Below are 26857 nucleotides of genomic sequence, written 5' to 3' on the forward strand. Positions count from 1 at the left end.
GCACAGCAACGGGCACGAGAATACGTGAAGCAATGGTACGATCCCAAACACCCTATAAAGCAACAAATGGAAGTTGCAGACCAGGTAACGTATCTGGGATCTCCCGCTTTTCCTAAGGTGTGATGGGAAGGGCCCTACACTGTGGTGGCTGTTCGGCCCCAGCTTGGCCCAACTAGAAGGCCCGCAAAAAAGGTTTTGGTGGGCGCACTGGTCACAAATAAAAAAGGTTAATCACCCATCTAATCAGTCCAAAGAAAGGGACAATTATGCGTTACAGAATCCTAAGACTCATTCCCAGGATGCGGTACTCCAGGTCAACGGCATACCTAAGTCTTTGGTGGACCACCGGCTGGAGCATCCTACTTCTGGTTAAAGGGTATGTTGGATTTGCTTATTACCCAGAACACACCCCTGCAGCTGATGGCTCTGATCACCCAGATTATAATACAGAAAATCCCTCTTACCCTAAAGGCCCAGAACCCACCATAAGTCCCAAACTTGTGCCCTTTGTCTCACCACCCCCCCCATTACCATTGTGGAATAACTGGATGTAAATTATTGGATTATGGATCCCCAGTGGGACCCACATACAGAAACCCAAAGGGACATGATGTGACTGTTGAACAAGTTATAAATTGGCATTGGTAGAAAAGGCAAAATAGCCCTTGGTGGCAGGGAGGTACTTATAGTGGAAATGGTGGAACTGGATGGTATTGGGGATTCATTCCTTATGCTAGAGATGCACCCTACAGGGATGCAACAAGGTGCTCTGGAGTTCTCCCTTTGGTGCCTGAATATTCCCCTCAATTAAGTCCGAAGCCAGGTATCTCCACCACCCCCACTCCAGTTGTAGAGCAGGGCACAGAGGAGGAACTTGCAGAAGGGCCCATTGTACCTCCTCCCCAAAATGAATTTTTGTGGGGATGGTACACCACATTCGTGTACCAACACAAGGGCACAGCATGCTGGGAATGACAAATCACCTGGCAAGCTAATATCACTGATACAACATTGGAATGAAGGCCCCTGACCCAGCACTGGAGAAGCAGCTAGACAGCACGAGAAAAATGGGTAATGGTGAGTCCAGAACTGTGTCAAGTAATGCCAAATAACAAGTCATATATTAGTAGTTGCCACACAGGGTTTGATAGCACCAATGAGGGTCTTAGCTTTGTGATAACACCATGACTTTTGCTGGTGGTGTTGCGTGTTCAGTACTTGCCCTGTTGTCTTCTATTCCCCACGCTGGTGGACATTTAAGCTAGGAGCATCATTTACCCCGGTGGGAGGGCAGCACAGAATGAGCAGTGCTGCTTAATGCATCCACAGTTCATGTGCGAGTCATACTCGCCCCGATGAGTGGTTTTTGAAGCTTTATTTTCACAGCTGCAGCAAAGGAAGTCAGGCTTCTCAAATGGGCTGTGCCTTACCAGTTTCAAACACACCATGTCAAAAAAAAAAGGGGGGGATGCAGCCGGTACTATCTGGGATAATTTAAACTCTGCAATGGGAGTTTGGAACTCGTATAAGGGAGCCAATAATGCTAATCGGCTAGACCACTTAGAACATGGCATCGCATATGTAGACCCAGGTGGGGGCAAGAATGGAAAGTCAAGTATTAACTGATGCCATCCATTGGACCTCCCATGCACGGGTAAGCATAACCCATGTTTTAAGAGGTTTATTGCAGGTTGCATATACGGGGTTTCAAGACCTAACCTGGGACAAAGCATGTGACAGTGCCCAGCAAGCACTCAACGCTCAGCTGATTAGTGCAGTAAAAGACATCAAGAAATGACTCTGGCCAGAGGATTTGGACAACAGAAGCTTATCTGTCACTCTAAAGTCTGTTTGGCAGTTCAGACATTATTGGACATTGACCTGGGAAGTATGTCAAAAGGATCTCTGCCACTTTACAGCCATTGGGCCTGGAGGTAGATTCTGGACAAAAAGCAGACTCCTGACTTCGGGAGTGGGAGGAGGTTGTCAATGGGATTAGGTTAAACATCAGAAGGTATGGGATGTGGCTACACCAGAGGGATCCAGGCTTGTTTGCAATCCTCTGTACTAGAACCATGGAATCTGGATAGGCATTGGAACAGTTTGGAGAGAGTGGCCCAAACAATAACCAAATTAAGTTGTGCCAAGCTGCTGTCTGACAGGGAGGTGCTTGCTGTTGGAAACAGGGTGAGCTGGGATGGACCCGCAGATTTAATCTGATCTAACCACACTCTGTGGGTAAACAATGCAGAAGGGGAGTGTGTGGCCCATAGATCCAGAGGAGCCTCTATTATAATCCATACTTCCAGAGGGTCCATCACAATAAATTGGCCACTCACAATAAAACTTAACATCGGTGTCAGACCAACTCCCCCTAAAAGCTGGATCGCTGCTGTTTGGGCGTATCAGTTTCCAGGGTGGGAACAACTGGAAAAAACCATTAAAGGAGGTTGAAAAAGAATGGAGATGGGTAGCTCAGCTCAGCTTGCCATGGACATTGCAGAACCATGTGGGATGGGAAACATAATCTGTATGATTACCAATAGTCCACCCTGAGTCCGTGCTAGTGCTTGGATGATAAAAATCGGCATTTTTGATTTGTTAGGTTTTACTGTTGTTAGCATTTGTGTATGTATATGATGCATTCACAACAGAAGCAAATCAATTCAGCTTCATGCTCATGCTGGTGGAAAGGCAGAAAAACCCCCTATGATACAGTCGTCCCAGGTCCTGGCTCAGTCCCAGGCTGGAAAGCAAGTACCCTAAGCACTCTCCCAATCTTCATCACCAATAGGCAAAGGTCAGTGATCTATCCGAGTAACACAAAAGCACCATCCACCTTGCCAGGCCCGAGGGGTATATTGTGTAGAGAGAGTGACGACCTCTGGAGAATCGGCTGGGTTTCTCTTTTGCTACCTATACTAATTCTGTGAGGGAGTATTAGGGTAACAATAATTTAAATTATTGAGGAGCATTGGATCTGCAGCTGCAACAAGGCTTTAACTTGTGTCTCAGCATAAGCTGCTGACCACAAGGCAAAACGGTGTATTAAAATAACCGTTCAGATGCTTAGGCAACTAGTTTTAACCATATAATAGGACTGTTGTGAGATATATCCATCTAGATCTAGCTTTTCTATACAAGATTTTGCTTGTTAGGTAATCATCTTAACTGCGTTAACCATTTTTCTGGAAAAAACCAGTAATTAAGTCTGTGTGCTGTGAACCAGCAAGAAACAAGATAAGATATAGGGGCCCAAAAAGGGTGGGGATGGTACAACATGGGACAGAAAAAACAGATTGAAAGGTGGAAGATAACATGTACTCAAGGTGAACATATGCAAAAGGGCGAATGGGTGATTGGTAAAGAAACCTCCAGAGTTCACCCGTTGACCAACTGAAAGAAGAGGCTTCATGGCCTTAGACATGTGCTCATAGCAAAAAGGCATGTAAATGAATGAAATGCATAGGCAATTTCATGCTAATGAAGCAAACAGTAAACAGAGGCGGAGCTTGAGACAGGAGGAAAAATGGGTGGAACAGAAGGAGGGACAGAGATGGAGTGAATGTTAATGAGTATAAACCAAAGTGTATAATGTTCATTGCAGGTCCCCAGTTTGTTAGCTTTGGACAAGGGTCCCAAAAAACGTCTCAATCTGACTAAAGCTATTGCAAGCAATGTGTGCTGGTGTTAGCCAGAGCAAGCAGGGAGCAAACAAGTAACAGGATCCATGGGCAATTGGATCATCGTCTCCCTAGTCGTTGGGTGCCACATGGAGTTGGGGTCTAACAGCCTCGGCATCCCACCGTCAGACTGCTGACACCTAAGAGAGAGAGCCTCAGAGTGGAGCCTATATCCTGATCAGATGTACTTGACTCTGATGACAGCCCTAGGATAGGTAGATACAGAATTACTTGATTGTTTGTATTTTTGCTTTTTTGTCATCACTGTATCAATAAACTCGCCTATTATTAAATGCCAGGTGTTGTGGTCGCTTTGAGGGTTCTGCTCACCCAGAACAAACAGTATAGGGACTGGATCCAAATCCACTGCCAACAACTGATGACTCTGCTGGGATACAAGGGTAGTAACCTGACTCAAGAAGTCTATGGGCCAACGAGAGGCAAAGCACTGCTCAACCTGGTACTGGCTACGGGGGACGACCTAAATCGGCAACCTAGTGATCGATGGGAAGCTGGGTGACAGCAACCATGAGCTGATCACCTTCACCATCTGCCGTAAAGCTGGCAAGTCAGTCAGCAACACAGAAGTTCTTGACTTCAGAAAAGCCGACTAGGACAAGCTCAAGAGGCTTGTCGGTCAGGCCCTCGGGGACCGTGACCCCAGGGAGATGGGAGTTCAAGAAGAGTGGCTGCTTCTCAAGCAAGCGATCCTCAATGCACAAGCTAAATCTATTCCAACACGGAGGAAAGGCGGCAAGAAGGCACAGCAGCCCCCCTGGATCTCCAGGGACCTAGCGGACCTCCTACAGCTAAAAAGGAAAGCCTACAAAGGATGGAGGATGGGATTCACCTCCAAGGAGGATTATTCTGCACTGGTCCGGTCCTGCAGGGAACAAACTAGGAAAGCCAAGGCTGCAACTGAACTCCAACTAGCTTCAAGCATCAAGGACAACAAAAAGTCCTTTTTCAGATGTGGGGAGCCGAAGGAAAAGCAAGGGCAATGTTGGACCCCTGCTAAACCAGATGGGGCGACTGACAACTGACGCCCAGAAAAAAGCCAACCTATTAAATAGGTACTTTGCGTCACTCTTTCATCAGTCCCATGGGACGCCCATGCCTGCTATGGGACAGGAAGATCCGGGTGATGGGGATCCCCTACCCTCCATCAATGCTGACCTCATGAAGGAACACCTTGAGAAGCTGGATACCTTCAAGTCAGCCGGCCCTGACAATCTGCACCCCAGGGTACTCAAGGAGCTGGCGAGCGTCATAGCCCAGCCCCTGGCACGGATCTTTGAAAACTCCTGGCACTCTGGTGTAGTGCCCGAAGACTGGAAGAAGGCCAATGTGGTGCCGATCTTCAAGAAAGGGAGGAGAGTGGATCTGGCTAACTACAGGCCCATTAGCCTGACTTCTATCCTGGGGAAGATCTTAGAAAAGTTTATTAAGGGGGCCATCCTTGATGGACTGGCCCAGGCTAACATTCTAAGGGACAGCCAGCACGGGTTTGTTGCAGGTAGGTCTTGTTTGACCAATCTCATTTCCTTCTATGACCAGGTGACCTATCACCTGGACGAGGGAGAAGAGATTGATGTCATATCTTGACTTCAAAAAAGCCTTTGATCTGGTATCCCATGATCACCTCGTGGCCAAACTGGCCAGTTGTGGCCTAACTGGCCAGTTGTGGCCTAACTGGCCAGTTGTGGCCTTGGCTCCACCACGATCCGCTGGCTGGGAAGCTGGCTCCGTGGTCAGACCCAGAGGGTTGTAATCGATGGCAGTCACTCATCGTGGTGCCCTGTGACCAGTGGGGTCCCTCAAGGCTCTGTCCTGGGATCCATCCTGTTCAACATCTTCATTAATGATGTGGACATTGGAGTCAGGAGTGGACTGGCCAAGTTCGCCCATGACACCAAACTTTGGGGCAAAGCATCCACGCCAGAAGATAGGCAGGTGATCCAGGCTGCCCTGGACAAGATCAGCAAATGGGCAGACGAGAACCTCATGGTGTTTAACACCGAAAAATGCAAGGTTCTCCACCTTGGGAGGAAAAACCTGCAGCATCCTTATAGGCTCAGCAGTGCTACGTAGGATAGCACTACAGAAGAAAGAGACTTGGGGGTCATCATTGACCACAAGATGAACATGAGCCTCCAATGCGATGCTGCAGCTAGTAAAGCAACCAAAACGCTGGCTTGCACCCATAGATGCTTCTCGAGCAAATCCCGGGACGTCGTTCTCCCCTTGTACTCGGCCTTGGTGAGGCCGCAGCTGGAATACTGCGTCCAGTTTTGGGCTCCACAATTCAAAAAGGATGTGGAGAAGCTTGAGAGAGTCCAGAGGAGAGCCACGCGCATGATCAGAGGTCAGGAAAACAGATCTTACGATGACAGGCTGAGAGCCATGGGACTCTTTAGCCTGGAAAAGCGCAGGCTCAGGGGTGATGTGATGGCCACCTATAAGTTTATCAGGGGTGACCACCAGGATCTGGGGGAACGTTTCACCAGAGCGCCCCAAGGGATGACGAGGTCAAACGGTCACAAACTCCTGCAAGACCGTTTCAGGCTGGACATAAGGAAGAATTTCTTTACTGTCTGAGCCCCCAAGGTCTGGAACAGTCTGCCAGCGGAGGTGGTTCAAGCACCTCCATTGAACACCTTCAAGAGTAAATTGGATGCTTATCTTGCTGGGATCCTATGACCCCAGCTGACTTCCTGCCCTTTGGGCAGGGGGCTGGACTCGATCTCCCGAGGTCCCTTCCAGCCCTAATGTCTATGAAATCAATCAGGGAATTTCTTGATGCAGAGTGACCTTTTCTAGAGAGGTTAGCTGGGACTTGCAGTAAGGCAGAGCTGTATGGTAATTGTGACTAGGGTTGTAAGTGTTGTGCAGGAGATGTTGTTTGTTACTGCTGACTGGGAGACTTTGTTTGCCTAGGTCAGGTAGAGTAGTGGACATGGTTATATGCTGTGGTCTGCTTGGGATTAAGAATCTCCTGTTGTGTTTGCAATAGGAAGCTAGAGAGCAGAGAAAGTCATCTCTCTGCTAGAAAGGCTGTGTGAATGAACTGGGTCCTTTGACTCTAGGGTCTTTGGGAATAGTTACAGTCTTCTGTGGAGATAGGACAAGAGCAATTTTGTGTGTTTGCTGTGGAGTCTGTAAGATATAGGTAACATGGGCAGGTTATGGCAACACAGAGTGTTATCCAGGCAGCGCAGCTTCAGAGAGATCAGACAGCTAGAGAAATGCTTTGGGATCTTATGTGCACTAGAGAATAGAGGCAGCAGGTGGCACAGAAGGAGACAAGGTATGTTATTAGACATCTGCTCAGGCAGTGGCACAGAATTTGTGATTGGAAAGCAAGGGAGAAATTTGGCCCTCCCTCCGCTGCTCCAGGAACAGTGAAGAACTAGGAGAGTGTGCAAAAGCTTGTTTCGGAAAACATCAGGGTACAGCTGTGTAAACAGACATCAGTGCCCAGAAGTTACTCTGGGCAAAGGAAGAAAGGTGAGCTTATCAGAGGCACGTTTCATTTTTTCTCTGCAGAGGCATAGTTTAAAGGTTCCCTTTTTGAGCAAGGGGGAACTTTTCTGCAGGAATTGTGTGGTGTGTGTAATTTGTCACCTACAGTCTTTCAAAGGGAACTTTCTAGGCCCTGGAACAGAGCTTGCTGGACTGTGAGTCTGTGAGAGGGAGAGAAGTGGTCTGTAGAAAGCAAGACCAACAGAGATTGTGCAGCTGTGAGATAGAGAGAGACACAGAGACCCAGATCAAGGTTTGCTGGATGGATTGGTTTGCAAAGAGCAAGGCAAGAAGAGACTCCTGATGAGAATGGATTGTGATGCCTGTAGCCCAGAAAGATATGGTTAAAATCTAGTAGGGAAAGGAAAGCTAGAAATTAGGTAAGACCTAGAAGGAAGTGTGGGGGTTCCAGATAGCTGGAAGAGAGATCTGCTGGAGAACGTATTGCCATCAGAAGTACGAGAGACTCCAAAGAGACCTGCTGGAAAGCGAGAGATCTTTGAAGAGTTTGAGAACAGATGCACAGAGAAGAATCGAGAGTAGGCACTAAAGGGCAAAGCCCAGCCAAAGTCGGTGAGAGCACGGATAGCCAGAAACTCACAGCCTGAAAAGTCTGTGAAGCAGAGTTAGTGACTTGGAGTCCAGGAAGGGTTAGATCAGAAGAGAATAGAACTGGATGAGGGGTGGAGAGAGAGAGATCTGGCAGTCCAGAGAAGGGGCACAGAGAAAAGACCACTGTTAAAGCTGCCAGAGCCTGCAATCTCAACTGACCCAAGGAGGGGCCAGGAAACCCAGAAGTGAGAGACTGTGCCCATGAGGAGTGAAGAACACCGGAGGAGAGTGGAGAGTTTGGTCCTGGGTATGACCTAAAACTGCCACTCTCCTGGGTGCGATTAGTGTGGTGGAGCTACCCACAGGAGGGTATGCTGCATAATAACCACTAGGGCTGTGTGAAGCTTTGGTCACCGATTCGATTTGGAGGAGATTCGGTCCCATTCGGCAGTCGAATCTCTGAATCCGAATCAAATCAGGAGACCCATTAATCTCTCTGAATCATATTGGAAGCCTTCAATTCGATTTAGAGAGATTCATAGTTTCATCGTTTCTAGGGTCGGAAGGGACCTGAGCAGATCATCTAGTCCGACCCCCCGCCATGGCAGGAAAGAGTACCGGGGTCAAACGATCCCAGCAAGATGTGCATCTAACCTCCTCTTAAAACACCCCCAGGGTAGAAGCCTGCACCACTTCTCTTGGAAGTTGGTTCCAGACCCTAGCCGCCCTGATCGTGAAGTAGCGCCTCCCGATATCTAACCTAAACCTACCCTCTGCCAGCTTGTGACCGTTATTCCTGGTCACTCCTGGCAGTGCTCGGGGTAACAGTGACTCCCCCAATGCCTGCTGATCCCCCCTGACTAGTTTATAACAGGCCACAAGATCCCCCCTCAGCCTTCTCTTCTGGAGGCTGAACAGGTTCAGGTCCCGTAGCCTCTCCTCATAGGGCCTCCCCTGTTGTCCCCTGATCATACGAGTGGCCTTCCTCTGGACCCTCTCCATGCTGTCGACATCCCTCTTGAAGTGTGGCGCCCAGAACTGGACGCAGTACTCCAGCTGCAGCCTGACTAGTGCCACATAGAGGGGGAGGATCATCTCTTTGGACCTGCTCAAGATGCATCTGTGGATGCATGACAAGGTACGGTTGGCTTTCCTAACTGCCTCCCCACACTGCCAGCCCATGTTCATCTTGGAGTCAATGATGACCCCCAGATCCTTTTCCGCCTCCGTGCTGACAGGAGGGGAGTTCCCTAACCTGTAGGTATGGTACCTGTAGGTATGGTGCCAGCACATCTTGCTGGGGTCGTCTGACCCCAGTACTCTTTCCTGCCATGGCAGGGGGTCGGACTAGATGATCTGCTCAGGTCCCTTCCGACCCTAGAAACTATGAATCTCTCCAAATCAAACTGAAGGCTTCCGATTTGATTAATGGGTCTCCTGATTTGATTCGATAATTCGGACATAGACACAGCTTTATGTTTTTTCCTACATACCCCAAGGTACCAGGCAGCTTGTGAACACTGAGATGGTGGGGTGGATGGAGCGTCCCACAGGAGCATGGGGGGAGAGGATGGGTCTGCTGCTGAGCCCGTGGGGGCCCCCCCCACCTCAGCAGCTGGTGCCTCCTGGCCTGGGGGAGCACCTGGGGTCCCCCCTTGGCAAATCGCCACCCACTTCCAGGTCTGCCACCAAGCATGTGGGGTCCCCCCCCCCTACACTCCCATGCTCAGTGCTCATGAGCTGTACCTGGTACCTTGAGGTATATAGAAAAAAACATAACTGTGTCTATGGCTAAACCGCTGATTCGCCAAATCAGAATCGAATCTTCAGATCTGGATTCAGCCAAATTGAAAATTGGGACAGTGATCCAAATCAGTGAATCAAATAACTGTCCCCCAAATATGGCCAAATCCAAATCAAATACAGCCTGCTTTGCACACCCCTAATAACCACCCTAGGGAACGGGCAGGCGAGAATATAGGGCACCTTAAAACCCTATTTCCCACCGCCTTATGGGTTACCCTTCATTGGGAAAAGGCTATGGGGAACATAACCTGACAGAAAAACCCTTGGTGAAGGCCAATGAAAAGAGATGTGTGGCAAGATAAACCTGGATGCCACTTTGAGAGGAGAGCACTGCTGTAAAAACAGCCTCTGCAAGGCACGAGGAGGGAAAAGTTTTGGATGAGTGCCAACATGGCTATAGGCCAAGCAAAGCCAGTCATTGTGTACCAGCTGAGAGTAAACTAACTGAGAGGGGTGAGCCCCTCCCTTTCTGTCTTTGTGTTTTGCAGGATGGAACCACCACATCATGAAATACAGAGAGGAATTGAGCTTGATAGTGTTATGCGTAGTGTTTGTGTTTTGCTGCATCTGTAAAATGTTATTGCTGTAAGTGATTGTGATGTCAACTGTACTAGTCTATGAAGTGTAAAGCAAAGCTTCTTGATAAGCTCTGAAATACCTGCAATGTGGCTACAAATGGTGCATCATGCATAGCATCTCCTTCAAAACCTCAGAGTTCAGCCATGCCAAAGATCAAGGAGGCTGAACTGATTGTTTTATTGTTATCCTTTTTTTTCTTTTGTTTCCTTTTGTTCTTTTTTGTTTTTGCTCTGTTTGCATTAAGAGTAGTAGTAATGCAACATGGTTTTATTAATTCCCAAAATTTGTGCAGAGATCGAGAACACAGAGCAGAATGATGGGATCCTGAGGAAAACCAAGTCCGGATACAGCATGCCTGCTTTCCATGGTGGGTTGAAAAAGTCCTAACCCTTGGCATTTCTCCAGCCTTTTACAGGATGGAGGGGCACTGCTAGTGCTACAATGGAACCAAGCATCCAGTGGAAACATTGCCTAGTACACAGGAGGAGTAAAGTTGCCATAGACATGTCTGGTCTCCAGCGATTCTGACCATGAAATATTTTTGCTGATCTGAATAGCTAATCTTGACAATCAGATAAGACACTGATAGTGAAGCAACATGCTACCTGAAATACTGTGTAAAAGGTTTGGTAGCCATCTCAGGCCATACATTCCCTGGTCCCAGTATGGGAGGCCTATTTAAACCTAATTGGCTAAAACTTAGTTGCCAAGCTAGGGAATACCGAGGCAAGAGACTGAGTCAAAGGGGGTATGGGTGATATTTGAACAATGGTTAAGGGTTCATCACAGAGTCCACCCCACTGAAGCCCATGACCATGAATGCTGTCATACTTTTCCAGAGATAACTGGTGAAGGTCCTTTCCACAAATCTCATGGACATTCCAGGTAATGCCAGTGATGTTGTGAAGATAAATTTTCAAGGAGGAGAATAGAAACAGCTTAGAAACAGTATTTAAAGGCCTGTTTTTTGGGAATTGGCTTATAGGTATAGATAACAGACGGGCTGTCTAGCACAAAAAGGCCAAAGAACAGACATGGCCTGAAAATTAAGGAGGCCATGCCATAACATGAGATCACAGCCTTCACAGCAGACAAGTTATTTAATACAACAAGGACACACAGCCTGGAAACCAAAGAAGCATGTACCACTACTGTCCCATAACCCAAGGTAAGTGACACCAGCAACAAGGCCTCAGAAAGCAGGGGGACCTAAGTCCCAGTTTCGAGGGAACAGACCAAATTGGGAGAAAGCCCAGAAGGTTACATGGACATGTGACTACTGAGAGACAGACAACCAGATATAACCACAGATCAGGAGTCAAGGGGGAAGGAGAATACAAAAGCAGAGACTTGACATTATCAAAGGGTCACTCCCTGTCCCTCCCCATTTTGCTCCCTGAAAGGGGTCCCCATCCCCATACTTGTCCTCCAGAAAGGGTCCTCAAGGCTGCCATGGACAGAAGGCATACCAGCAGCCAGTCTCATGCACCCTACTGGAGGGGGGGCTGTGGGCCTTGGCATCCCACCTCCAGACTGCTGACATCAAAGAGAGAGCCTCAGAGTGGAACCTGCATCCTGACCACATTTACTTTGACTCTGATGACAGCCCTAGGATTGATAGATATAGAATTGCTTGATTGTTTGTATTGTTGCTTTTTTGCTATCACTGTGTATCAATAAAATTTGCCTATTATCAACTGGCAGGTGCTGTGGTCAGTCTGAGGGTTGTGCTCACCCAGAACAAAGGTATAGGGGCTGGGTACAAATCCAGTGGCAACATCTGTGTGCACGCACACAGCATTTATCAGTGACATTATCAGCTATTCCAGCCAAAAAAAGCCAATGGCTGATAATATTAATTTTGCTTTTATTGGTGCCAATATGCAACCAATATATTGGTACAGCTCTAGGATTCTTCTGCTCTATTCAGCACTGGTGAGGCCTCACCTGGAGTACTGTATCCAGGTTTGGGCCCTACGTTTCAGGGATGTAGATAGATTGGAAAGAGTCCAGCGGACAGTGACAAAAATGATTAGAGGCCTGGGAAGCATGACTCACAAGGAAGGACTGAAGAACTGGGATGATATAGTCTGAAGAAAAGAAGACTGAAGGGGATTGGATAACTGTCTTCAAATACCTAAAGTGTGATTATAGAAAGGATGGAGATAAAGTATTCTCTGTGGCTATAGGGAACAATAGGGATGGGGACAAATATCTTCTGTGGCAATGGCCTGCAGCAGGGGAAATTTAGGTTGGCGATTAAGAAGAACTTTCCATCTCTGTGAGTGGTAAAGCTTTGAACCATTGTTACCTACAGAAGCTGCAAAATCTCCATTCCTGGAAGTTTTCAAGAGCAGATTCAACAGAAACTTAGATGGGATGGTTTAGTCAGAGAGGGTCCTGTCTGAACAAGAAGCTGGGCTAAGTGACCTAGTGAGGCCTATTCCAGCCCTACTTTCACATGACCCTATGACCACTCCAAGATAGCCTGTATTTTTTTCTGATCATATTTTGTTGATAGCCTGATTATTTTTTCTCTACTCTCCAAGCCAAAGCATGGATTAGGAAGGCTTTTTTCAAGGACAGGTGATATGCAAACAAGTTGCTAGAGACTCATTCTGGGACTATTTAATTTGTTACTGTACTTGACATCCAGTAAGCCAGAAGCTTCTAAACAAGGGAAAATGAAATCTTAGAGGAATTTAACAATTATGGGGAGAGAACACATCGCAGATGGTACACAGTAGAAAACTGCTGCTAAAAATAATTACAGTAGTACATATAGTTCTGAAGGTGACAGAACAACCCAATTAGCTGAGGGCTAACAAACAGATAAATTCTTATTTCTGCTACTTTGAAGTGATGTCCAAATGGAAAAAACACCCGGTAAGACTAGTGGCTGAATGCTTTTTTTGATGCTGTGTGTCAGAACAGGGGTTGGCAACCCCTGGGCTGGATCTGGCCTAAGAAGTTATTTCATCTGGCCTGCAAAGGCAGGATATCAGCTGCAAATCAGTGGCTGAAGGAAAATTGAAAGCAGCAGTAAGGGAAGCAGAAGCCAGGTCAGAAGTGGTGGCTTGTCTTCAGAGTGAGCTAAACTAATTTCACCACCACTCTTAAGAGATTGCCAAGCTCTGAATAGGACTAAATACGACTATTCCTCACTTGGCTACAGGATCTAACCATGATTCTGATAGACTGTTGGACAGAAGAGATGATATGATTAATATGATTAAGGCCTGCATACAGATCTTTTTTTTTTTTAAACCACCAAAACTGCTTTGTCTATGTTAAAAGTCATTATGAATAAACCTTCTACCCTACTTCAAGTTTCTTTAGGATTTTCTGTACCAATAAGATCAACGAGAAGGCACAGGCTGATACAACACAGACAATAAGAATTTTTTTTAATGAATAGCAGGCTACAGTAACCTGGTAATCTGAATGTACAAAGTCCAAAGCTGAACAGCATCCTGTCAGTGAAGGCGACTGTGTTGCTTGCATGTTTGTGGTGTTCTGTCAGTATCTGAACTACATAGCATGGAAAAGACCACTTCTGCATGCCAGTCAGACGGAGTGAGAAGTGACTGATTAGTTTCAAAACATATATACAGATGAGTTTCCTGCTGATTACACATATTCCAAACCTGTAGGAGTTTTATACTAGCTCCCCATCCCTGATTGGAAGCATTCTGTCAAAGTCTTGATTAGTAATGGTGAAAGTGCATCTTCTCATCAGTTTAACAGGACAGTTTGACATATGCATGAAATCGTTGCTTAGCATATACAGTATTTTTTAAACAATCTTTGCACTGGACCTAGATTTAGTCTGGCAAACTTAAGGATGAACCAGGATCAAGATATACCAGATCAATCCTTTGGTCAAGGGAGGTGCACAGGGGCCCGTTTCTAAAACATGCTAAGTTTTTAAAATTTAGAACAGTACTATTCAGCATCAGCATATTTATGCTGAAAGAGCTTCGTTCTCATACAGGTACTATGTGTCCTATTAATTAAGAAGAAAATGTAGTTCTACTCACCTACAACATACAAGCAACCGTGGAGTTCACTAACCCCATTACCAGCTCTTCGTTGGCCCATCTCCTTCACTTCTATCCATTTATCCAGATGGGGGTCATATTTCTCAACACTGGAAAGAGAAGCTACACCATCATTGCCACCAACAGCATACACATAATTCTGAAAGAAAAATTTGGCAGGGAATAAACATCCACAGGTATCATAGCTTTTTGTATGGAATGCCAAAGTACTTTGAGAGCAAAACTCAATGTCTTGTTCCATTGCCCTGATCCTTTTCAACAACTAAACCTCACAACTGATGGCAATAGTTTTGATTCTACAACACTTTACACTGTATGCCACTCAAACTGATACAAAGTGCTACCCTCCCAGCTGAGAACTGAAAAAATTCTGTTAGTTTAGGGTAAGTAATTCCACCACTTTGCAGAGAGGTCATAGGTATTTTATTTAACATTCTGCCGCTATGTACAAGTCTGACTCATGTAAATGAGATACAGAACCCTGACTTTTTCTTCTCTTTTTCTCTAATTATAACCCCAAATGCATCGCTAAAATTCTTTCAGTGGGCTAACTTTTTGATCATAGGATCAAAAGAGTAGTTTGAATGCTGTGGTCACATACAGGCCACACCTATTTGGTTAGAATGCCAGTGTTAACACTTTGAACTTCTGGGGATTTAAGGGCCACAAATGGTCAAAGCCTCAATTATAAATATTATTTGGAAAATGGTCCCAGAAGTAATTCTGTGCCTCCTCACAGAACTCCTTGACTTCAGTACTGGACTCAGGGAAGCATTAACTTACCACAAGAGCCACAGAGCCAACTCCTCCTCTGGGTGTGTTCATTGATGCTACTCCACTCCATCGATCAGATTCAATGTCATATCTCTCCACATCACTGAAGCAAGTGTTGTCATCTAACCCTCCTATTGCATAAATGGGGCCACCAAGAGAAGCTAGGGCAATTCCTCTCCTAATAAAATCACAGCATCAACACTTGAGTGTGTATCCTTGAAGGCTGTGGCAAAGACAGTTTAGATCTGGTGCAACTTTATCTCATTGGCAACTGTTTCAAAATATGGAAAAATAAAATGCAATGAAAAACAAAAAGCAGCAAAATAAATATAGAAATGTAGCTAACCAGTAACTAGCAATTTCACTGTTTGCAGAGTAGCTACTTCATAGCCAGCCTGGTTCATTTTCCATGTTCCAACTCTACTGGAAGAATCCTATATCACCAACCAGTAGTACAGGGCTCTGCATTCAGAGTCCTACAATGAACAAACAGGTGTTGCTTTAAGAGCACCTTGATTTGTTAGCTAATTACAGCAGATAGCTATACTATTAATTATGTGACTCAAAAGACAAAGGAAAAGCTGTATGAGGCAATACTACTTTGTATTTGATTCATTGAAAAAGACGATTGCATTGAAAAATTGATATAGACACTGGACTTCATGCTGGTCACCTGGGGCTTAAATGTTACTTTATTAATAATACACCTGTGCAAAGAGTTCAGTAATCAAAATATCTGGATTTCTCTAAAGCAACTTGGAACCTTCATACACCAGACACTATATTCAGTTTTCTTTCTAGAAAAAACAATGTATTATTGCCTTTATTTAATCTCTCCCAGTATGAAAGTACAACCTACAAATCACTGGTTAAAATGCTGCTATGGGTATATGAATGACATGCTTTAAAGTATTCCTCACTTTATGTGCAGCTCCTTATTAGGTCAAATCCAATAACAGAGACCTGCAATTTCAATGCTAGAGCAGGAAGAAAAACAGAAAACCCCAATAAAAATAAGTTTAAAAATTCCCACTGAAATGGATCTAAAATAGGCAGTTTAGCCCAATTTAAAAACTTGTGGATTTTTTTGAATCTCTTATTAAGTTAACCCAGTAAGAGGGCTTAGTGGTCATTTAGGCATTTAAGCCATTTCCGCAAAGTTACACAAACTTCAGAGGAAGGAAGAAGACTCCTATCCTACCTACTCTATGGTCTGCCAGTTCAGGCACCCTCCTGGGAGCCCAGAGATATGGATTTGAAACCCCACAGATTGAGGAATGGATCAAAGGTAGGTGGCCCACTTTCTTTGATGAGTGCCTTGATCAAAAGGCTATCAAGTAAAAGAAGGCAATACAACTTGCCTTCAAGGAACAACAATCACAAACTGACAGACAACAGATTTAGGCTGGATATCAGGGAAAAAAAACTTCACAGTAAGGGCAAACAAAATTTGGAATGGGCTTCCAAGGGAGGTAGTGCTCTCCCCTACCTTAGAGGTCTTTAAGAGAAGGCAGGATAGGTATCTGGCTGGGGTCATCTGACCCCTCACTCTTTCCTGCCTAGGCAGGGGATCGGACTCGCTAGGGTTGGAAGGGACCTCAACAGATTAGCATCTATGAATCTATGAACTTCTCCAGTTCTTGTAACCCAGTCATATGTACCTAAAGCAGGGGTGGGCAAAATACAGCCCACAGGCCGAATCTGGCCCAAGAGGCCATTCTATCCATCCTGCGGGGCCCCTAAAAAATGTAGAAAATTAATATTTCTCTGCCCTTGGTTCCTGTCAAAAATGACAGGAACCAAGGGCAGCAGGATCCAGGGGAAGCCCAGTGGGCTCCAACAACAGCAGGGCAACCCGGCCCTGGGAACACGTGGCTGCCCCACGCCGGAACTGCAGGTAAGTGGGGCTGGGGGGGAGAAGGGCGGGGGGACCCCAGGCAGCAAAGGAGCACGGGGGGAAGCGGCCCCTCATAGATTCATAGATGCTAGGGTCGGAAGGGACCTCAATAGATCATCGAGTCCGACCCCCTGCATAAGCAGGAAAGAGTGCTGGGCCTACATTACCCCAGCTAGATACACATCCAACCTTCTCTTGAATACCCCCAGGGTAGGGGAGAGCACCACCTCCCTTGGGAGCCCGTTCCAGACCTTGGCCACTCGAACTGTGAAGAAGTTCCTCCTAATATCTAATCTAAATCTGCTCTCCTCCAGCTTGTGGCCATTATTTCTTGTAACCCCCGGGGGCGCCTTGGTGAATAAATACTCACCAATTCCCTTCTGTGCCCCCCTGACGAACTTATAGGCAGCCACCAGGTCGCCTCTCAACCTTCTCTTGCGGAGGCTGAAAAGGTCCAGTTTCTCTAATCTCTCCTCATAGGGCTTGGCCTGCAGGCCCTTAACCATACGAGTGGCCCTTCTCTGGACCCTCTCCAGGTTATCCGCATCTTTCTTGAAGTGCGGCGCCCACAGAATTGCATGCAGTACTCCAGCTGCGGTCTGACCAGCGCCCGATAGAGGGGAAGTATCACCTCCTTGGACCTATTTGTCATGCATCTGCTGATGCACGATAAAGTGCCATTGGCTTTTCTGATGGTTTCGTCACACTGCCGACTCATGTTCATCTTGGAGTCTACTAGGACTCCAAGATCCCTTTCCACTTCCGTGCCACCCAGCAGGTCATTTCCTAGGCTGTAGGTGTGCTGGACATTTTTCCTCCCTAGATGCAGCACTTTGCATTTCTCCTTGTTGAACTGCATTCTGTTGTTTTCTGCCCACTTGTCTAACCTGTCCAGGTCTACTTGCAGCTGTTCCCTTCCCTCCTCCGCCCCGTCGCCGGCGCCTTGTGTTGCAGCTGCTCGGAGCCCACGTTGGGCCGTCTGTGCCTGCTCCAGACAGCCCCGCGTGGGCTGCAAGCACCTGCAGCAGGAAGCGCCAGCCATGGGGCAGTGGAGGGGCCATTTTTCGCCCCTGCGCTCAGCTTTTCCCTGGGCTCCTTCCCTGCACAGGGAAGAGTGGTCCCTCACCCGCCCCATGGCGGGCACTCCATGCTAGACACTCAGCCTCAGGTGGACTGCAAGTGGCTGCAGCGTGGGGCACCAGGCATAGGGCGGGGAGGGGCTGCTTTCCCCTGCCCCAGCACCACCTTGTAACCCAGCCCCACTGCCAGGCTGGCAGCAGGGCAGGTTACAAGCTGGTGCTGAGCGTGGGTAGAACAGCCCCTTGCTTGCCATGTGGCCGGTGCCCCACGCTGCAGCTGCTCACAGCCTGTGTGGCGCTGCCTGTGCCTGCTCAGGCCAGCCCCATGTAGGCTGCAAGTGCCTGCAGCAGGGAGCACCAGCCATGAGGTGGGCGAGGGGCCACTCTACCCCCCCACCCCCATGCTCAGCACCAGCTTCTTCCCTGCTGGCAAGCAAGGGGGGTCGGGGCTATGCCCTGTCCCCCACCTGTACCATGAGGCTGGGGAGCACTGGGTGCGAGTGGGTGGGGAGCCAGCAGGAGGACAGGGCCTGCACCAATGTCCCGGGGCCAGTGCTGGCAGAGCCCAGAGCAGGATGGCAGGAGCACAGGGTCCTAGCTGGCAGGGGCTCTGTGGAGCCGGGCCAGCTCTCCCCTGGTACAGTCCAGTCCGGCTCCACAGACCCTTGCCAGCCTGTGCCCCACTTTGGGCCCCACCAGTGCTGGCCCTGGGACATTGTCCCAAGACACTGGAACATTGGTCCCAAAATGGTGACCAGGGGGTGGGGCACCTGTCAAGGGCTGGGGTTACCCATGCAGCCCTTGACAGCCTGCCAAAACTGGGTAAGCTGCCCTCTGCCCGAAATAATTCCCCACCCCGACCTAAAGTGATGCCACAGCCACCTTAGTGCAGGAGAGGGTTTGGGGCTGTAAATCTACATCTTGCACAAGGCAACCAAGAAGAAGTATAGGATTTCAAAAAGGTATGCCTTTTCTTTAGTGTTTCCTGTTGGCTGGATTATGTAAACCACCCCAAAACATGCTGCATGATGTGAATCCCAGTCCTAGATGCCCAGCTTTCCCTAGGGCAAAATGGGCAACAAAAGGTAACTGAAGGCTTGTAGATACCACTCCTGGAGTCAGAAGCCCAAATGTTAAGCAGAGCTAGGACATTTAATCCTTTTTAATCTAGTTAAATAGCAAAATAAGCAGGATGGTGGTGCACAAGGGAGTAAAATAAATTAGTCACAGCTAGCAGGGAAAAAAAAAACAAACATATGAAAAGAATGCCTGAATGTTTGTGTGTACTTTATTTACAAATTGTATTTTTGTAAAGATGTTGGTATTTCCTTTGAGCAGATGTTATCGCACTGCCTAGTAAGTAATTATGAAAATCTCTTCCTCTTATGAAGTCAACTTAATGTACCACCTTCCAAAGGGCTTTGGTAGCTATTTAAATGCTATATTACCATTAAAGCATACTTAAAATTAATTTCATTACACAAATGCTGATTTAGTTTTGCTTCTGTTTTTTGTGCAAATTCCATTCAGCTAAACATCCGATTTCATCATTATGTACATGCAAATGAAAATTATTTAATTCAATAAGATTTTTTTACCTTAGCTATCAACAAATACTTCACAAAACCCTTTATTGTGCTTGGTATATTGTTACGCACACATTGTGTGTGCAAGAACTGACCAACTTCTGTTCCACTGCTAGTGATTGCACAGCCCAAGACTCAAAAGCCCAAGACCTGTCTGGTTATGATTCTCCATCTCAGCTGAGAGACTCAACTATAAGAAGTGTTTTAAGTGGTTATTATGAAAGGATGGGTGAAAGAATAGGACGTTATTCATTATTTTCTTCCTATGCGTTTTCTTGCTCTTATGTTGGATCAGGGGAGATTTACCTTTTAGTGTTCATTGATGCTTTCATCATCCACTTATTAGTGAGGGGATCAAACACTTCCATGCTGCCTAAATGCTCATTTCCATCATGTCCACCTACTGCATACACTTTACCTGAAAAACATACAAGCACCCCAATTTAGTGGTTGCTTGCTAAACAATTCTGGCTGTCTCGCATCCAATACCACTGCTTCTGCTGGAAATCATAGGTTCAAGTGTACTTTCACAAAAGTACCACCACTTTTTCAGTAGTAAAAACAAGGTTAAAAAGTTAAAAGTTTTTGTGTACTCCAGGCAAGGTTCTTTGGGTATATATGATATCTTTTATTGGGACAACTAAATAGTTGGAAAGAGTTACTTGCAAGCTTTCGGGCACACACACCCTCCCTCAGGCATTGGGAAACTCTGCTGTTGTTCTGAGGTTTCTAAGGTAGAAAAGAAGCTAGAGTAAACAGATGTCTGTGAAGATGCAAATGACTGGAAGTTTGCAAAATGAAGGGTAGAGACAGGACGGGGTGTGGAAGGCAAGGGAAGTGTGTGAAGGAATGCAGGTCATCAGCTAAAAGACCGGTTACCTGGTGCATTAGATGTCATGCAGGCTCTAATGTGTCATAAATCCAATGTCTATCCTGATTTTTTGTATTCAGTAGAATTATGAAGTGAAGTTCATAGGCTTGCCTATGAAAGGTGTTTTATAAGTTGCCTTTGAGGATTAAAACTGAGAGATCAGAGAGGGAGTGACTGTCTTGTGAGAAGTGTACACCCACAGGTAGCTGGATATTTTTGTCTTTCATGGATTTTCCTTGTGTGTTCATTCTGGTAAGCAGTTATTGTTTGGTTTCTATCTGGGCATTTGGTGCACTGGATTAAATATATTAATTACATTTCAGGAGGTACAATCCAGTATCTCAGACTCTTATCCAGAACATGAGAAATACCATGATGGGTTAGACCAATGGTAGCCCAGTAGCCTATCTCCAACAGAGGCATAAACAGATGCTATAGAGCAGGGGTGGGCAAAATGCAGCCCATGGGCCAGATGCAGCCCGCAGGGCCCCTAAAAAATTAGAAAATTAATATTTATCTGCCCCTGGCTGCCCGTCATGTGGCCCTCGATGGCTTGCCAAAACTCAGTAAGTGGCCATCCGTCCAAAATAACTGCCCACCCCTGCTTTAGAGGGAGTGCATTGAGCTGGACAGTTTTATCCCCTACCCATTATCCTCCCTGGCACCCACCGTTATTGGTTTAGAGATGCCAGAGGAAACACCTACAACTGTTCTGTTCAACAGATCTTTCATCCAGGAATTTATCTAGTCCCTCTTTAAAACTGGCAGCGCTACTGGCCTCTACCAGCACAAATTAACTAAGTGTTGCATAAAAAAAAATACTTAACTTTAAGTTTTAAACCTGTCGCCTACTAATTTCAGTGGGTGCTCACTAGTTCTAGCTCCCTGGTCACTTGATCCACATTCTTTATGATTTTAGACCTTTATATCCTCCTTCATCTTTCTCCTTTCCAAACCAAAGTTCTAACTATGTTTGTCTCTCCTGCTATGGCAACTGCTCCATCCCCCTGAACATTTTGGTTACCCTTTTCTGTATCTTTTCTAATTCTACTACATCCTACAAGCTAGATATGCCTGTCACAGTGTTTACAAAAACAACTATAGTAGTGCATTTTTCTTTACACTTCAAATTTTAAACCATCTGAAAACCAGTTTTTTTGTTGGGGCTGCTACAGCAATCTACAGGTATACCATCTGGGGAAAGGGCAAACTCAGTTGTGGCTATCTAGTCAAGTCACTTGAAACTAGTGACTGCTCTTAGAAATTATGACATGTATGACTTTCCCAGAGTAGCAAAAGAAGTCAACATGAGGACAAAGGAAGCTTGGCTTACAGTTCTATACTCTTACTATGCTCCTGTTAACTAGCTTACTCTTCCAGCACATGAGGGCGTTAACTAGCCAACATGCTATATACAACAAGCAGTAGTCACACTGGGACTTAACATAGTCTCAGACTGGTGCAGAAGTAATGAGTTACATTCAGGTCCGAAAATGCTTATTATTGCATCAAACCATGCCCAATAGTTAAACCATGTGAGCAGGATTTAATTACAGTTAAGAACAAGTGTCAATTCCAGCTCGTAGAATAATTGAACAATAAAGCATACTAGCAAAAAAAAAGTTACTTTAGGACAAGGCTATGTTGTTACTAACCTCCCACAGAGATTACACCTACGTGCCTCCTCCTGCTATTCATTTCAGGACCAAAGAACCAGTTGTTTTTGTTTATGGAGTAGCATTCGATGCTGCGAAATGGGTCACCCGATCCACCTCGACCACCAACACAGAACAACACACCTGAAGTTAGAGAGGAAATACCAATTTCAAATCACCAGAGTAAGTTTTCTTATATGAACAGAACTAAGTTATTAAATCAGTTTCTCCTTCTTGGCTCCTATGTAGTGCAACTAGCCATCTGCATTTGGATCAATGACTTCATCTTTCATGGTCTGTGCAGTTTTGGCAGGCAAATTAACTGGCAATATTGTTGCACAGACAATTAACCAGACTCCAAGAACTTAATTAGGGATTTTAGTTACATTAATTGCAACTTGACTGGGGAGAGAACAGTATCATTCAAAATACAGCCTGTAAAAGACAACTCTAGCTTGTTTTCCTATACAACTCAAAAAACAGTCAGCACTTAGTATTCTTCCTATAAGTTTTGAGTTGAATGTTTCAATTTGATCTATGTAAATTGAAACCACTGAAGTATTACCATGAACATTTTTAGTAAAACTGGTAATACATATTAAGCACTGCAGTTAAGATGTTTCTTCCTGAAACCATATATTAGTCATAACCAATAATTTAATCCATACCATCTAGCCCTACCAAGATGAGCTCCCTCCATTCTCAATACTGGATATTCCGATCCCCATTTAATTACCTGCAGTTTGCTTCCTCGGTGTTGTGCGGATGGAATACTCGAAGTCTGGCACTGCCCTGCTGCTCAGGTGAAGGTGGTAGTTTTTTGCTTCATCCAGTAAATCCCTGCATTTTAGATTCTGTTTAACAATCTCTTCTTTTGCCACAACACCCATAAGGAAACAAATGGGCAACAAAGGCAGACGTACCTAATGGGAATGCACATAGTTCTGGATAATACGCTATATTGGTATTTTAATCCTTAGATTTAATGAGTTGCGTACATAACACACTGTACCCCCAAAGTAACGTATCAGTCAAAAAAAAAAACAAAAAACAAAAAACAAAAAAAAAACACACTGCAAAGTGAATAGTTAAATTCCATTACCTTTATTTTTTTGGGAAGGCTGAATAAGAAAGTTTGTTTTCAGTTGGCAAAATTCTTCGTATGTTTTGCTTTTAGGCAGGGCTTGGAAGATCCCCTGGCTTGTTTTAGAATATGTATGCAAATAGCACTTCACCTGTTTGCAATAATGGTTTCTATTGCCAAAACCAAGTGGTGCCTTAAAGCAGTGCTATTTACTTTCCTTTTCTCCAGTTGATATTAGGCCAATGTCTATACTTTTGCTTGAAGTAGTGATGTTAGGTAAAAGATTCATTTACTTTTCTATATCAGCATAAAAATGCTTTTATAGGTATGACTTATTTTGCTTGGGAAACCAGTAAAGATTAGAACTCTTTATGGCCAGTGTAACACTACACTAGGAGGACTTGCAAAAAGATTTGCAGGTACTGCTTTTTTGATTTCACACCTAGCAAGACAGAGCTGTAAGTTCATGGACACAGAATTTACTGGTATAGTCCCTTGTTGCAAAGGGGTACAGAACAGGTAGGCCTACACTAGTGGAACATACACTACTCAAAGTAAGGAGCAAATCCTTGGTGCCAGATTAGGAAAGGAGGCCAGAAAATGAATACAAGTTATAGGACCAGAACTATTAATTCTAGTTATCAGAAAGGACTAGACCAGGTTGAGACCTAATCCATACAGATGTGAGACTAGTACAACTGCACTGCGGTGGGAAAGCTGGTTGACATGTAACTTAAAGCATTATGGTGTCATTTTTCACCTGGCCTAACTTATTTCAGTTTTGAAACCAACAGGCATTGCATACTAGGGCTGTGCGAAGCTTCAGGTGGTGGTTCGACTCAGAGGAGATTCAGCCCAATTCGGTGGCCAAAGCTCCGAATTGAATCAAATCAGGGGACCGATTTAAAGGTCCAAATTGATTCAAAGCTCTCCAAATCTCCAGCAAAGATTCAGAGAGCTTTGGATGATTCAGGCAGTCCCTGGTGGCTGCAGCAGGGAGCTGCAGCCACTCCAAGCTGGTAAGTACTAGGGGAGGGGAGCCCTAGTACCCCTGCCAGCCCCCCAATGGCTGCCCCTGCCCACCCCAGCTCATTACTTTAAAGAGCAGGGGGTGATCCCCACTGCCCCACACTGTATGGGGGGCTCTGCACAAGCCCCCTCAATACCCCCTGCTCCCACCCCAGCTGCCAGGACTCTGGACCTTTAAAGGAAAAAAAAAAAAAGCCAAGGAAAACCTCACCTTGGCTCACCACTCCTGGTGCAGCCTGGGGAGGGGGGGGGGAAGCTCCTGAAGAGCTCCCATGTGGCAGGGGGCAGTGCGGATTGCCCTTGCCAGCAGGAGCAGCAAGTCTTAGGGTTTCTTCAGGTTTTGTTCTTTTTTCTTAAAGGGCTGGTACTGGCCCGTGCGGGGCACCCGTGGGCAGGCTGGGGGAACAGGGGTTCAAGGGTTTGTGCAGAGCCCCCATGCAGCATGGGGCAGTGGGGATTGCCCCCCGCCCGGCAGCATCTGCTGAGCTGGGGCTTTTTTTTCCCCTCAGGTGCTAGGAGTTGGGATGGGCAGGGAGGGAGATGGGCCTGGCCAATTCAGAGATTCAGCTGCTGCCGAATCAGGCCAGTGATTCAAATCACCAAATCAAATCACTGTGCCCCGAATCAGCCAAATCCGAAGCGAATATTAGCCGCTTCACACAGACCTACTGCATATGTCTTTCCAACTCCTGTCTCTAGATGTCTTCCCAGAAAGTCTAGCCATAAAATGTAGGGATATTGTTGCAAGGAGTTACAAATTCCAATTGGTGATCTGTTACTGATCAATGCCTCCTGCAGTTCACAGACTGTTGAAGAAACCTCATTTAATCATCTATCTAAAATATTGCTTTGAAGCTCCTTCCCTGTAATGGTTTATTCCAAAGAGATAACACCAAGCCTTATCAAAACACATTGCTAAAAACAAGGTAGGATTAAAGACAGCAGAAAAACTAGCCAAAGGAACAAGCTTACATTTTCAGATAATCATCGGCTCAAATCAGTATCAGAGGTTAATATTTCCCAGTAGGATCCAACAACTAAGACTCCACCCCATGTACTCCATGGCAAACAATCCACAATAGCTATGATGGACCACAGATTTACCCCACACCACAACAACAAAATTAAGATGCTATAGCAGTTTTAAACATTAATTAGTCTTAGAATTTTCTCTAATTATATTAGGAGGTGAACAACAAAGTCTAATATTCCTTTAATTATTTAATTAAACTGTACTGCTCCTAAGATTAATTTTTACCACACTGCACAATTTCCCTCAACTACCTAACCGCATTCTAGTTTTTGTAGGGAATGGGAGGTTTTGGCAAATAGGTACAAAGTAGCTAGGGTTTACAGTGTATGGGAAGGCAAAAGGTACCCCAGTATAGCAAGATCAGCAAGTCAACCAATCTCTATGTACTATCATCATGCAAACAGCGGTTCTGCTATGAACTTAACCGGTGAAACAGTTAATCCATGACAAAGGTCAATTCTATTCTGTAATTTTCCAAACTCCTAAAGGTAACTAGGACACTGTACTACTCTTAGTTTGTCTTTTAAACATTAAATGCATGTATTGGCACTCAGTGTCTATTTGCAACGTTTTTAGTGCAACTAAAAAAAATGTAAGTTTAATAAAAGCTTAGATTTGGGAACAAAATTCTGCAGTGAATATGGGATTCTAACACTGTGGTGTCAGAGTATGTTGGTCTTATGTAGAGTAAATATATAGAATTGTAACAGGGAAAACGTAGGGGGGATTTCTACTCTGCATTTGACCTGTTGCCCCTTTTCAGTAATGCCCTTTGAAAGCAATATAAATAATCTATTCATGAATACAAATTCTTCCTACAGTCTTCATAAAAAAAAACTGTTCACAGTGTGTCTTATGTTCATTTTCTCAGGCCAAGCATTAATAAATGCATGAACAAAGATCAACCACCTGTCCACAACTGAAAGAGCTTATCAGTGTTTTAAATTTATATTTATAATTAGAACACTAAAGGAACACACTACTTAATGTTGCTTTTACCATTGCTGGACCAGTAGTACATATACTACTGATATAACCTCCAGCTATTTAAACTTTGTTCTTCCTCAGTAAAGGAAGAGAATCTCTTATTTTTTAAAAATAGCATTGACTAATGGATAAATAGGCATAGGTTAATGTACTCCATTTAATTTTGTATGCATTTTAGGATACATTTAAGGATACTGTTTTAGGATTATTCTAAATAGCATTAAATTTCAGTGACTGAAATGACTTATTTTCTTTCCAGGAACTGGGTAAGAATTTTACTTCATTTTCTGATATCCAAGGTTAGACTAGCAGTCTCTCTACATAGAAGACAGCTACTATTTTGACAGAATTGTTGTACCATTCCCCATCAGGAAAAAGTGTCCTGCATAGCAGGAACCTAGCATTCGATTAATAAAGTTTGTTTTTTAGTACAAAACTAAAACCAATTATTCACTTTGACAGGAAAAGACTTACTTTATTTTCCTTGCTCTCTGACGATCATTATTTCCTACTCCAAGTAAAAGGATGGATATATAGCTCAAATAATAGGAAAAAAAATCTACTATATACCTGGAATGGATCCAGGAGGAGAGTAATGGTGCAGCTGCACCCCACTTTGATTCCTGGTCTACCAAAGTTTAAAACCAACTGTCTAGCAG

General features: G+C 45.2%; 1 protein-coding gene across 4 annotated transcripts in view; it reads right to left on the reverse strand.

Annotated features, from left to right (window-relative positions):
• The window catches only part of KLHL8 (kelch like family member 8), a 69334-nt gene that overhangs the window by 21214 nt on the left and 21263 nt on the right, over window positions 1–26857 (reverse strand). For all 4 annotated transcript variants that reach the window (XM_090037033.1, XM_090037029.1, XM_090037032.1 and 1 more), the window contains 5 exons: window positions 22802–22988; window positions 22066–22209; window positions 19846–19957; window positions 14987–15155; window positions 14183–14342 (listed from right to left, as the gene is read on the reverse strand). In XM_090037033.1, coding sequence (XP_089893159.1) covers window positions 14183–14342; window positions 14987–15155; window positions 19846–19957; window positions 22066–22209; window positions 22802–22988 — 772 coding nt within the window. The remainder of the gene's footprint in view (window positions 1–14182; window positions 14343–14986; window positions 15156–19845; window positions 19958–22065; window positions 22210–22801; window positions 22989–26857) is intronic.

The sequence above is a fragment of the Crocodylus siamensis genome, chromosome 2, assembly GCF_052110815.1.
Source record: "Crocodylus siamensis isolate JL-2025a chromosome 2, ASM5211081v1, whole genome shotgun sequence".
Classification (NCBI taxonomy): Eukaryota; Metazoa; Chordata; order Crocodylia; family Crocodylidae; genus Crocodylus; species Crocodylus siamensis.